The sequence below is a fragment of the Elephantulus edwardii genome, unplaced genomic scaffold (assembly GCF_000299155.1).
Source record: "Elephantulus edwardii isolate Elephantulus edwardi_28Jun2011 unplaced genomic scaffold, EleEdw1.0 scaffold00058, whole genome shotgun sequence".
Lineage (NCBI taxonomy): Eukaryota > Metazoa > Chordata > Mammalia > Macroscelidea > Macroscelididae > Elephantulus > Elephantulus edwardii.
The window spans coordinates 17509370-17521658 of NW_006399808.1; the positions used below are offsets into that span (position 1 = coordinate 17509370).

At 38.5% G+C, this 12289-nt stretch overlaps 1 protein-coding gene across 1 annotated transcript in view; it reads right to left on the minus strand.

The window, feature by feature from the left end:
• Positions 1–5838: 5838 nt before the first annotated feature.
• MFSD8 (major facilitator superfamily domain containing 8) overlaps positions 5839–12289 on the minus strand; it is a 52987-nt gene continuing 46536 nt past the window's right edge. Inside the window, exons 9-11 of the mRNA XM_006887577.1 lie at positions 8226–8329; positions 7879–8126; positions 5839–6054 (exon numbers count right to left, since the gene is read on the minus strand). Coding sequence (XP_006887639.1) covers positions 5839–6054; positions 7879–8126; positions 8226–8329 — 568 coding nt within the window. The remainder of the gene's footprint in view (positions 6055–7878; positions 8127–8225; positions 8330–12289) is intronic.

The window sequence follows — 12289 nt, forward strand, 5'->3', positions numbered from 1 at the left end:
AATGGCTAGAGAAGCTGTGGTATATTCGCACAATGGAATACTATGCTGCATTAAAAAACAAGGAACTCATGCAATATTATTCAAAATGGTTGACTCTCCATCTATCTTGATACTGCCCCTTGGTCCAATGGTAAGAATCTTTGTTTCCTTGATATCAAGATGCAATCCATACTGAAGACTGCATTCCTTGATCTTCTGCAACAAGTGTTTCTAGTCCTCTTCACTTTCAGCAAGCAAGGTTGTGTTATCTGCATAACACAGGTTATTTATGAGTCTCCCTCCAATCCTGATGCCATACTCCTCTTTGTAGATTCCAGCTTCTCATATAATTTCCTCAGCATACAGATTGAATAGGTATGGAGACAGAGTAACACACTGACACACTCCCTTCTCAATTTTAAACCATTCCGTTTTCCCCTACTCTGTTCACAGCCACCTCCTGTTTCAGGTATTGGTTCTGCATGAGGATAATTAAGTGCTCTGGGATTCCCATTCTTCTCAATGTTAGCCACAACACGTTATGATTCACACAGTCAAATGCCTTTGCATTATCAATAAAGCACAAATACACATTATTCTGGTATTTTTAAAAACATCTGCTGTCACATATTTATGTATTTTTGTTGTTGTTGTGTACCATCGAGCTGGATCCAGCTCACACAGGAGGAGATTGCATCTCCTTCTCCAGTGGAGCATCCGGTGGATTCAAACTGTGTGCGTTTGAGATTGCAGTGCAGCTTCTTGCCACTAGGCCACCAGAGCTCCTCTTCTGGTATTCTTCAGTTTTAGCCAGGATCCATCTGACATCAGCCAAGATATCACCTGTACCATGGCCTCTTCTAAATCCTGTTTGAGCTTCTGGCAGTTTCCTATCTAAGTACTGTTCAAACCATTTTAAAAATGATCTTCAGCAGTATTTTGCTTGCATGTGATATTAATGCTATTATTCAATAGTTTCCACATTCAATTGGATCACCTTGCTTGAGAGTGGAAACGAATATGAACCTCTTCCAATCTATTGGCCAGAAAGCTGTCCTCCAAAGTCCCTGGCATTGACTGGTAAGTGCATCTAAGGCTGCATCTGTTAATTTAAATAAGTCAATTGGTATCTCATCGATTCCTGGGGCCTTATTTTTTGCCAATGAGTTCAATGCAGCTTCTACATCCTTCTTCATTACCATTGGCTCTTGTTCAGATGGTACTTCCTGTAATTTTTCAGTGTCAATCAATTCTTTCAGGTACAGTGACTCTGTGTATATTTCCTCCTTCTTCTTTTAATGGTTTATGGGTCCTTCAATTTATTGCTCATAGCATCATTTAATATTGCGATAAAAGACTTACACTTTCTTAATTCAGTTGATGGACATCAGGCCTATTTCCATGTTCTTCCTAACGTGAATAATGCAGCTATGAACATCATGTACAAATCTGTTTGTATCTCAGTTCTATTTTCATTCGGGTATATCCCTACAAGTGGCATACCTGGGTTGTAAAGAATCTCTATGTCCAGCTATGTGAGGACATGCCAAACTGCCTTCCAGAGTGGCTGTACCATTTTACAATCCCACCAACAGTGTATGAGAGTTCCAATCTCTCCACATCCTGGCCAACATTTATTGCTTATTGTTCTATTAAACTTTGCCACTGCTTCTGGGGTGAGAAGGAAACAAACTAACTGAGAAGAAAGTTTTGGCAATGGCAACTCAGACAACACTATAGGGCTTCCTTTAGGGCCTCCCTGTAGAATACTACAGAGACATGATACTTGGGAAAGCAGACGGTTGGTGAAGGAGATGAAGAACCTCAACCAGGTGGACTGATACAGTGACTGCTGCAGTAGGCTCCAGTGTGTCAGGAAGTGGGAAGATGGCACAGGATAGAACAGTGTTGAGATCTGTTGTTCATTGGGTCTACTTGACTCAATAGCATCTAAAATAACACTAGGGCGGAGTGACCCTTACAAGTCCTTCTTGGTCCTGAAGTAGTGTCTGTCTCTGTTGCTGCTGTTTTTTTAATTTAAAACTGAGCCAGATATGGGACTAGAGGATGGCCAAAAGATGCTGACTGGATCTGAAGAGGAAGAACTAGTGGATCCCCTAACAACAGTGAGAGAACAATGTGAGCAGATGGAAATATGTATAAAGGCTAGGGAGCAACTAGAGCTCTGTGATGAACGTGTCCTCCCGATCACACACAGAAGATTGCACAGAGGAGCTCTTTGACTTCTTGCATGCAAGGGACCACTGTGTGGCCCACAAACTCTTCAATGGCTTGAAAGAAATGTGCAGGCTGATATACCCCAGCCTTCATCACCTGGGCATCTGGATATGTTCTTACAGTTTTAAACATGCCATCTGTTTTGTTTAAGTTTGTATGAACTTCATGGATTTTTTGCATTGGCAAGGAACTTCCATGCAATTAGCAGTCATTCCATCTTAAAGTTCATTGATATGCAGAAAAAAAAATAACACTAGGGCCTTCACAAGAAAAATTCTGATAACTAAATTACAAATTGGGCAAGAAATATAGAAAGACCTTTGACATAGGAAAACATTCAGATGGCCAACAAACACATGAAGCTCAAAAACATTGGCAATAAGAGAAATACAAATAAAAAATAAAAATCCCAAAGAGATATCATCTCACCCCAGTGGGTGCAACTTTTATCTGCTGAATGTTTGAATGAGTAAATATTATAGGCATAAGACACATATTAATAATATTATTTATTATTAAATGTACAATCATAATATAAACATTATTTTAAAAATAAGTCTATAATAATAAAAAATATTATAAATTAGTGTTTTTAATAGGTACAGATAAATAACTTTTACCCTTCAAAACAAAAATGTACATACAGGTTTATTTCACTTTGTATAAGGCTAAATTTATGAACTTGAGGCATTTCTTTTAGATGTAGGTAAAGTATCTAGGGAAGCACAGAGACAATTTTGGGAGTTATAAATCTCTTCAAAGCAGAAAAAGCTCCCTTTTCAAGTTTAAGTATGGTATTTATCTTTTCTTAAATAAAGCATAGAAATGTTTAGCAGTTTTTCTTATCTTTAAGGTCTCCTATTACTATTTGCTCCACAGGAGAAAAGTGGTAAATATTCTCGTGTGAGATTTACAGCCTCTGAAAAAACTCACTGGAGGGTCATATCTAAGTCTGCTCTGTTGTATAGCAACAGCAACATCTTTTTTAATCTATACTCAGCATGTCTCACTGAGGCCCTCAACTCAATAATTTTTTTTCCTTAAATTTAACTTCCTTGTCCTTCCATCAAACCCATATTTCTTTTCCTTTTTTTAAATATCAAAATGTATACTAGTAGAATCTCTCTGCTACCTCCAAAGAAAGTGCTCTCAATTAAAAAGGAAAACAGCAGTCTTGCACAAAGTTACAGTTTTATCTTCCACAATCGTATTTAATCTGAATTTTCTTCAGTAATATTCGTCTTAAGGTGAAGAAAAACGTCTTCATGCCATATTCTTGCCTAGTGTCAGGTTAAATACATTGCTAAAATAAAAACCCCAGTCAGTAGATTTGAAATTGTTCCTTAAATATTTCTGCTAATGGGAGTCACTGACAAAGGTATCTTAAGTTTTAAGTTATTTAACTATTATATTTTATGGGTTATTTTCTTCAATATGAAAAATACAGTGGTTAAAAGTAGAGTGTCTTAAGATTAAACTGTTACTTTGCTAAGTTCTGCTAAGCTCCTTAACTCCTCTGTGCCTCTATTTCTTCATGTGTGAAACAAGAATTATAATAACACTGCCCAATAAGGTTTCTATGTGTATTAATTATATAGTGCATAATCTTGTAAAATAGAACTCTATAAATAATGTTTACTATTATACTTTACTCGATTCAATGGCACCCAACAACAAAAACAACTTAGAATTTTCACCACTACCATTATTTTTATTCTGTCACATGAACTATATCCACCAAGGGTGGACTTTATCCTTTTAGGATTATGTTGTGGTGTGATGTCAAGTAGGATCCAGCTCATAGCTGACCCTCCAGCTGGTTTTTGGAGGCTGTAAATTGCATGAGAGGAGGATGCTTAACTTTCTTCCATCGAGCAGCTGGTGGGTAAGGACACTTTGCCCTTGGGTTGGTAGCCCACTAGGCCACTGGAACTCCCTTCTTTAGCATTACTAGTACCATATATGACAGAAGCTGGAAAACATGAAGTAACAGGGATCCCACAATTTGACCAACCAGAAACCTGGTCATGGTTCTGATGATCATCCAGCTCAGGGAGAGTCTTGCTCTAAGTAGTAGAAAAGACACACACACACACAAAATCTCCAAAATTTAGCCATAGGATGATTTATGTCAGAATACAGGAATGCACAATGAAGGTTGCATAGTGGGAGTGGACTTGGAGGGAGGGATTGTATAACAATGAATTTTTCTTTTACTTTTCAAAGAGAAGAGTGAATTGGGGAGGAGGGGGGAGGGAGAGAAGTGCAACAATGAATGAATGGAAATCCAAAGTCTCTGTAAATTGTCATTAAAACTAATAATAATAATAGATATAAAAAAGAAAATGGATACAATGTTTACTCTAAAATTTGAAAAGATTTGTAACAGTAGAAAACATTTGGTAAAGTATCTAAAATTTTCCTCCATTTTTTATAACAGTAATTACCAATATACATGATTCTATACCAGTTTATTTCATCAGCATTCAACAGATGTAGAGGTAGAAGTGTGTACCAAGTATGATTTAGCGACTTCCAGTAAACAGTTATATTAAATGCATTTTGCCTCAATTAGTTATTAGCATAAATGGATTGGATTGGTCTTGTCCTATCCAAATTTTAAATCAGGCTACAATTTTGCAGTTCTGAATAGTTAAACAGAGAGAGACCCATTTTAAGAAATCATTTCTATTCAGTAGATATATATAAAAGTTAACACAAATCTGGCCTATTTTTGTAAAGTGAATTATTCATACTTAAAAGAAAAAAGTAGTGAATCTTATTAAAAGTAGTAAAACCATCTTAATTTACATTTTCTTTTAAACTGTTCAATATTAGCATTACTCTTACTCATATTATTTAGTGGTTACTTTTACTTTAGTAAGATTCCAAACTGAAGTAAGATAGAGGGTACAGTAATAGAACAAAACATAAATAAGTAAAAAGTAAGTATCCTTGAATTAAAAGCAATTCTATTTAGGCAAAAACTTTTATAAATGCATTCTGCTGCCGTGGCCAAATCAAACAGAACTCTCCCATGATTTCTCTGCAAAAATAAATATTCTCTAAGTGCTTTAATGGCTCCTCTGTACTTAAAGCTTAGAGTTTTAAAAAATCCCAAAAAACCTCCCAAAACACATAAAGCCTATTATCATGGAATTGATTTCAACTCAGCCCTATAGCACAGAATAGAACTGCCTAATAGGGTTTTCAAAGCTGTAATCCTGACAGAAGCAGACTGCCATATCACTCCCCTAATAGTAGTTGACAGGTCTGAACCGCAAACTTTGGTTAGCTGCAGAATGCTAAAGAACTGCATTACCAAAGCTCCTCATATTATGAGTACAAATTCATATTTATAGACATGTTCATTTGCTCACGAGTTCACATAATTCCCTCAAAACGTGTTGTAAAAGGAATAATTAATTTTTGGAATAAGGAAATGAAGATGTAGAATTCTTTCATATTATCTTATTAGTCATGATTACATGTAGAATTGTTATTCAATATATGCTCTTGTTTTACAAAATATTCAACATCCACACCCTGGTGTTTAGGGATTGGCTTACAGCAATTTTCTAGTAGAGCCTTAGAACTGGAAGTTTCAAACAGCAAGTAGTCTTATCTTGATGACTCTTCACTCCTCCCATATCTCACAGAAAATGCAATGAGTCTTTTGTAAACCACCCCCAGGAGTGTGATGGTGAGTATTAATATTCCACAAATAAGACTGAATGCCCATCGTGGTCCCCAGTAAGTATACACATGGCTGATGAACACAGGTCCAAGAATCCGAGCTCCACTTCCAGATGCTGTTAACCAGCCCATGTACACACCCTGTGAGGAGCAGAATGAGACAAGCAGATAGATATTCAGAGTTATTTATTAAACAAAGATGCTGCTGATGGCAACTTTACAGGCATAATTTTCCCAATCATTTATTCCACCAGACTGCTTTACTAAAGCTATTTTAAAATGGACATCTCTTTAATAGGCATAAAAATATCTTGATTTGATACAAATGAAGTTAACACTGATTGCTTTTGGTAACTTTGGTTTGGTGAACTTTCATTTTCTGCTATGTTGCTGTTATTGTGTACCGCTGAGTTGGAACTGACCCTTAGCTGACCCTCCAGCGGGTTTTCACGGCAGTTAATCACATGAGAGGAGATTGTTCATCCTTCACCCATGGAGCCACTGGTGGATTCAAAATATATGCCTTTGGGATTGCAGAGCAGTGTCTCATCTCTAGGCCACCAGAGCTCCCTTTTCTGTTGTGTTGTTGTTGTTGTTATGTGCCGTGGAGTCGCTTGCGACTCATAGTAACCCTATGGACAATAGCCCTAAACTCTGCTCTGTCCTGTGCCAATAGCATCGTCTCTGACACACCCATCCCATAGAGGGCTTTCCTCTCCTGCGCCGTCCCTCCACCCTCCCAAGCATGATGTCCCTCTCCAAAGACCGGTCTCTCCTCACTACATGTCCGAAGTAAGTTAGACGGAGCCTCAGAATCCTTGCCTCCAAGGAGCCACCCGGTTTAACCCTCTCCAGGATAAATCTATTTGTTTTCCTAGCAGTCCATGGTATTCTCAGTACTCTTCTCCAACACCACAGCTCAAAGGCATCAGTTCTCCTTCTATCCTCCTTGGTCATTGTCCAACTCTCTGATGCGTAACAGGTGATTGCGAAGACTATGGCATGTTAGGTAGTAATTTATAAAATGATTGCTCCTGCATGCTGCATAGTATTCCACTGCGTGAATGTATCATAATCTCTCAATCCATTCCATTGTGGTTGGCCATGTGGGCTGTTTCTATGTTCTTGCAATGGTGAATAATGCTGCTGTTAACATTGGTGTACAGGTCTCTGTGTCTCAATTCTCATTTTCTCAATGTATATCCAAGCAGTGGAACAGCTGAGTCAATATGGAATTTCTATGTTTAGCTTTTTGAGGAAATGCCAAACTACCTTCCAGAAAGGTTGTACCATTTTACAATCCCACCAACAATATATTTGTAGTTCCTATTTTGCCACATCCTCTCCAACATTTAGTACTTGGTGCCCTGCTAAACTTTGCCACTGCTACTGGTATCTCTTTGTGGTTTTGATTTATGTCTCTCTTATTACCAGTGATTTGGATCATTTATTCATGCATCTGTTGGCCATCTAAATGTTATTTTTTATATCATTTAATACATTTCAGCATAAAAATCCTATAACACTTCTCCAAGGAGTTGGGACGTTAGTCCAAAAAGTGGCACACCTCTTTAGCAATTCCTATCTACCAGGTGCTCTGAGGGAGAAAGATAGGTAATCTTCTCCTACACAATTTATAGCCTCAGTAAACCTACTCGAGAGTCAGCAATAAGTTGATTCCAATGGGATGGCAATGAGTAGTAAGATGTTAGTTGTACTAAAAATCTCTATGTTAGCCAGTTTGTTGTTGTTAATGCGCCAATGAGTTGCCTGTGACTCACAGTGACCCTATGTACAGTAACTGTAAATTCTGCCCTGTCCTGACTCTGACCCAGTCTCACTGACTCTGACACACCTACTCCCCAAAACCCCAGTAAAATGTTTACAAAACAAACTATGGTAGCTAAACATGTAAGTGCTTAGAAACTTATTTCAAATATTATAATATCAAAGTAATTGACTGACCTGAGGTTTTGGTCCCACAATTTTTGAATATAATGTATAGGACATCACATTGCAGGCTGGATAACCTATTCCAATTAACATGGCTGATGTGAGAAACTGAGCCAGATGGATTACAGGGGTGTACAGGCACCAGGTTTGTTCAACTGGGCAACCCGTTGGTTCTTCTTTGTGATCTTCTCTTAAAGACTTCCAGAAAGTAAATATCACTTCCCCAAATGTGGTATTAGGGATTGAATTATTATGTAAGTCTATAAAAACAAAATTGTTAATTTTAGACAGATATACAAGAGCTATCATAGAATTATGTAAGGATTATCATAGAATTACAGTCCACAACAACAACATACCTTCCCATTGTATTTTGGGGAAATTATTTCCCCAGGGTAACAAGATAAAGAAGCCAACCCATACAATGATGAGTCCTCCCAGAAGAATGGCACGCTCGCCAATCCTGTTGAAGAACAGAAACTGTACTTAAAATGAAATATTACAACATAGTCTAAGACTTCTATGATTTTAAAACTATACACAATAATATCTTGATATTTTTGCAATATATTAATTCATGTGAATGTTAACTATAGTATTCCATTCAATGAACCAAGAAACCTCTGAATAACAGCAAATTTTCAAGTTTGGAACAGAAAACATAGAAGATGAACCTACACATCTTATCATATTAGTGACCAAAGAAACTATCAGTGACTAGTAGGTCATGACAAAAGGACTTAGAAGTCAACAAGAAGAGTATGGCCTAAAATATGACAATGTGATTTTAACATGGAGTAATAATTGAAATAGACTGAAGTCTATAAAAATAGTAGAACTGATAAGTTCATGCTGTGTGCACCATGACTACAGACTCACAGCGACCCTAAGAGCAACACACTGAAAGCCTGCCCTGTGCTGTGCCATTCTCACAGTTTGCCGTGCTCAAGTCCACTGTTGCAGTCACTGTGTCGATCCATCTTGTCGAGAGTTTTCCTCTTTTTCACTCACCTCTAATTTTACCAGCATGATATCCTTTTCTAAAAACATCCTTTCCTGAAAACATGTCCAAAGTGTGTGAGATGAAGTTCCATCCTCCCTGCCTCTAAGAAGCATCCTAATTGCCTTTCCTCCAAGACAGATTTATTTGTTCTTTTGACAGTTCATATTATGTTTAATACACTTTTACCAACATCAGAATCCAAGGGCATCAATTCTTCTGTCAATTAATTATTGTTGTTGTTATGTGCCATGGAGTTGCTTGCAACTCATAGTGACCCTATGTACAATAGCCCTGAACCTTGCTCTATCCTTTGCCAATCTTATTGTCTCTGACACACCCATCCCTATTGCCCTAGTGATGGAATCAATACATCTCATCGAGGGTCTTCCTCTCCTGCACTGTCCCTCCACCTTCCAAAGCATGACGTCCCTCTCCAAGGACTGATCACTCCTTCCAACATGTCCAAAGTACGTCAGACGGAGCTTCAGAATCCTTGCCTCCAAGGAGCAGCCCGGCTTCACCTTCTCCAGAACAAACTTGTTTGTTCTCTGAGCAGTCCATGTTATATTCAATACTCTTCTCCAGCACCAAAGCTCAAAGGCATCAACTCTCCTTCTATCATCCCTAGGCATTGTCCAGCTCTCTGATGCATAGCAAGCAACTGCAAAGACTATGGCCTGTATCAGGCACAACTTAGTCTCCAGATTGACACCACTGCTCCTTAGTACCTTGGAGATGTCTCTGACAGCAGACTTTCCCAATGCAATTAGTCTTTTAATTTCCTGGCTGCTGCTACCAAGTGTGTTGATTGTAGAGCCAAACAAATTGAAGATGTCAACAATCTCAATCTCTTCACCATCCATCCTGATGCTGCCAGTTGGCCCAGTGGTGAGAATCTTTGTCTTCTTGATGTTGAGCTTCAATCCATATTGAAGGCTGAGGTCCTTGACACTACACAGCAGCGTTTCAGGTCCTCCTCAGTTTCAGCAAGCAGGGTTGCGTCATCTGCATAACGCACATTGTTGACGAGTCTATCTCTGATCCTAATGGCACACTTCTCACAGAGCCCAGCCTCCCAAATAATCTGTTCTGCATATAGATTGAAAATATATGGAGACAGGACACATCCTTGATGCATACCCTTCCTGATTTTGAACCATGCAGTGTTTCCTTGCTTTGTTCTGATGACTGCCTCCTGGTTCAAGTATGTTTCGCATAAACACAAACAAGTGTTCTGGGATTCCCATTCTTCTCAGAGTCAGCCATTTTGTTATGATCCACACAATCAAATGCCTTTGCATAGTCAATGAAACACATACATTGGTACTCTCTGTTACTCTCTGTTTTCAGCCAAGATCCATCTGACATTAGCTATAATATCCCTACTACCATAGCCTCTTCTAAATCCAGCCTGTACTTTAGGCAGTTCTCTGTTGATGTGCTGTTCCCAGTCATTTTTGGAAATCTTCAGCAGAATCGTGCTTGCAGATGATATCAATAATACTGTTCGATAATTCCCACACTCTATCAGATCGCATTTCTTTAGAATGGGAATAAATATAGATCTCTTCCAGTCAGTAGGCCAGGTGGTTGTCATACCACAGGAAAATAAAATTCTCAGTGGTTACTTTTAGAAGACACTAGGGAATCTGCTTATTTTAAAAACCAATTGTTGTTGTTGCTGCTGAATACCTCGTTAGAACTGACTCATAGCTGACCATGATCATGGCTTTCAGAGGGAGTACACCACCTGGAAGGAGAGTACTCATCTTTCTCCCACAGAGTGGCTGGCTGATTCAAGCCATGTGCCTTTGGGTAGGCAGTACAACTCATTACAAATAAGCCACCAGAGTTCTTCAAAAGCCAATTAGAAAAGGAAAATAACCATTCATCTTGCCTTTCCTATACAAAGAAAATAACCAAACACTTAGCAAGGGGCTTTCTGTTCTTTTCTGGTGTCCAAGATGTTGTGAGGACGTGGTGCAAAATTCAGCACAAAATTCTGGATTTCCCTTGGTCTTCTCATAGGAATAGTAATCAAGTGTGCTGATAACACAGCAGCCAAAAATCTTTCTATCATATTTGTGATGGGGGTCAAGGATGGCTGCACAGACTTCCTACTGCTGGTGTAGGTGACATGATGATGGTCATGATCAAGAAAGAGAAATCAGATCTCAGAAAGAAGGTACATCCAGCATTGGGAACGTGACAATGAGAGTCATAGCGGAAAAAGATGGACTGTTTCTTTATTTTGAAGATAATGAAGGAGTTAAAGCAAACAATAAAGCTGAGATGAAAGGTTCTTCACTGGACCAGCTGTGGCCCAGGATTGCATCTAACGCTGGCAGCATTGCATGATTCTTCAATGTATTTGTAAAATAATAAAAGGAATGGTAGAATGGTAATACTGGCACTTTAAATTCTTATAATAAATTAATTGACTTAGAGAATGACTGATAGTCACTTACAAAAATAACTATCGCACAAATACACACAATAACCTCTAAAGAAATCTTATAAAAAATAAGCAACCAAAAAGCAAAGATTGAATGCAAATCTTATCAAACTTTTAGATGTAAGTATCAATTTTCAAAAAATATAGTGAACAGAGGAAAATATTTTAAAAAATATCACAGGTATAGAATCATGAAGATTAAAAATACAGGAAACTTGGGAAAATGTAGGATGACATTCTTCAATTTGTGAGGAGAGGGAGAAAAATCTATAAATTAAACTGGTCTTGTTGTTATGTGCCATTGAGTCGCTTGCAACTCATAGCGACCCCATGTGCAAGAGCCCTAAATGCCGTTCTATCCTGTGCCAACCTTGCCATTTCAAACACACTCATTCCCACCACTCCATTCACAGAATCGATCCATCTCATCAAGGGTCTTCCTCTCCTGTGCCGTCCCTCCACTCTCCCAAACATGATGTCCCTCTCCAAGGACCAGTCCCTCTTTGCAACATGCCCAAAGTATGTCAGACGAAGCTTCAGAATCCTTGACTCCAAGGAGCATTCTGGCTTCACCCTCCCTAGGACAAACCTGTTTGTTCTCCTAGCAGACCACGGTATATTCAACACTCTTTTCCAGCACCAAAACTCAAAGGCATCAATTCTCTTTCTATCATCCCTATTCACTGTCCAACTCTCTGATGCATAGCATGTAATTGCAAAGACTATAGTCTGGATCAGGCGCACCTTAGTCTCCAGCCTGATGTGTTGCACTTTAGTACTCTTGAGAGGTCCCTCACAGCTGAATTTCCCAATGCAATTCATCTCCTGCTTTCCTGACTGCTGTTTCCAAGAGTGTTGACTGTGGAACCAAGTAAACTAAAACTGTTAACTATCTCAATCTCTTCACCATCCATACTGATGCTGCCAATTGGCCCAGTGGTGAGAATCTTTGTTTTCTTGATGTT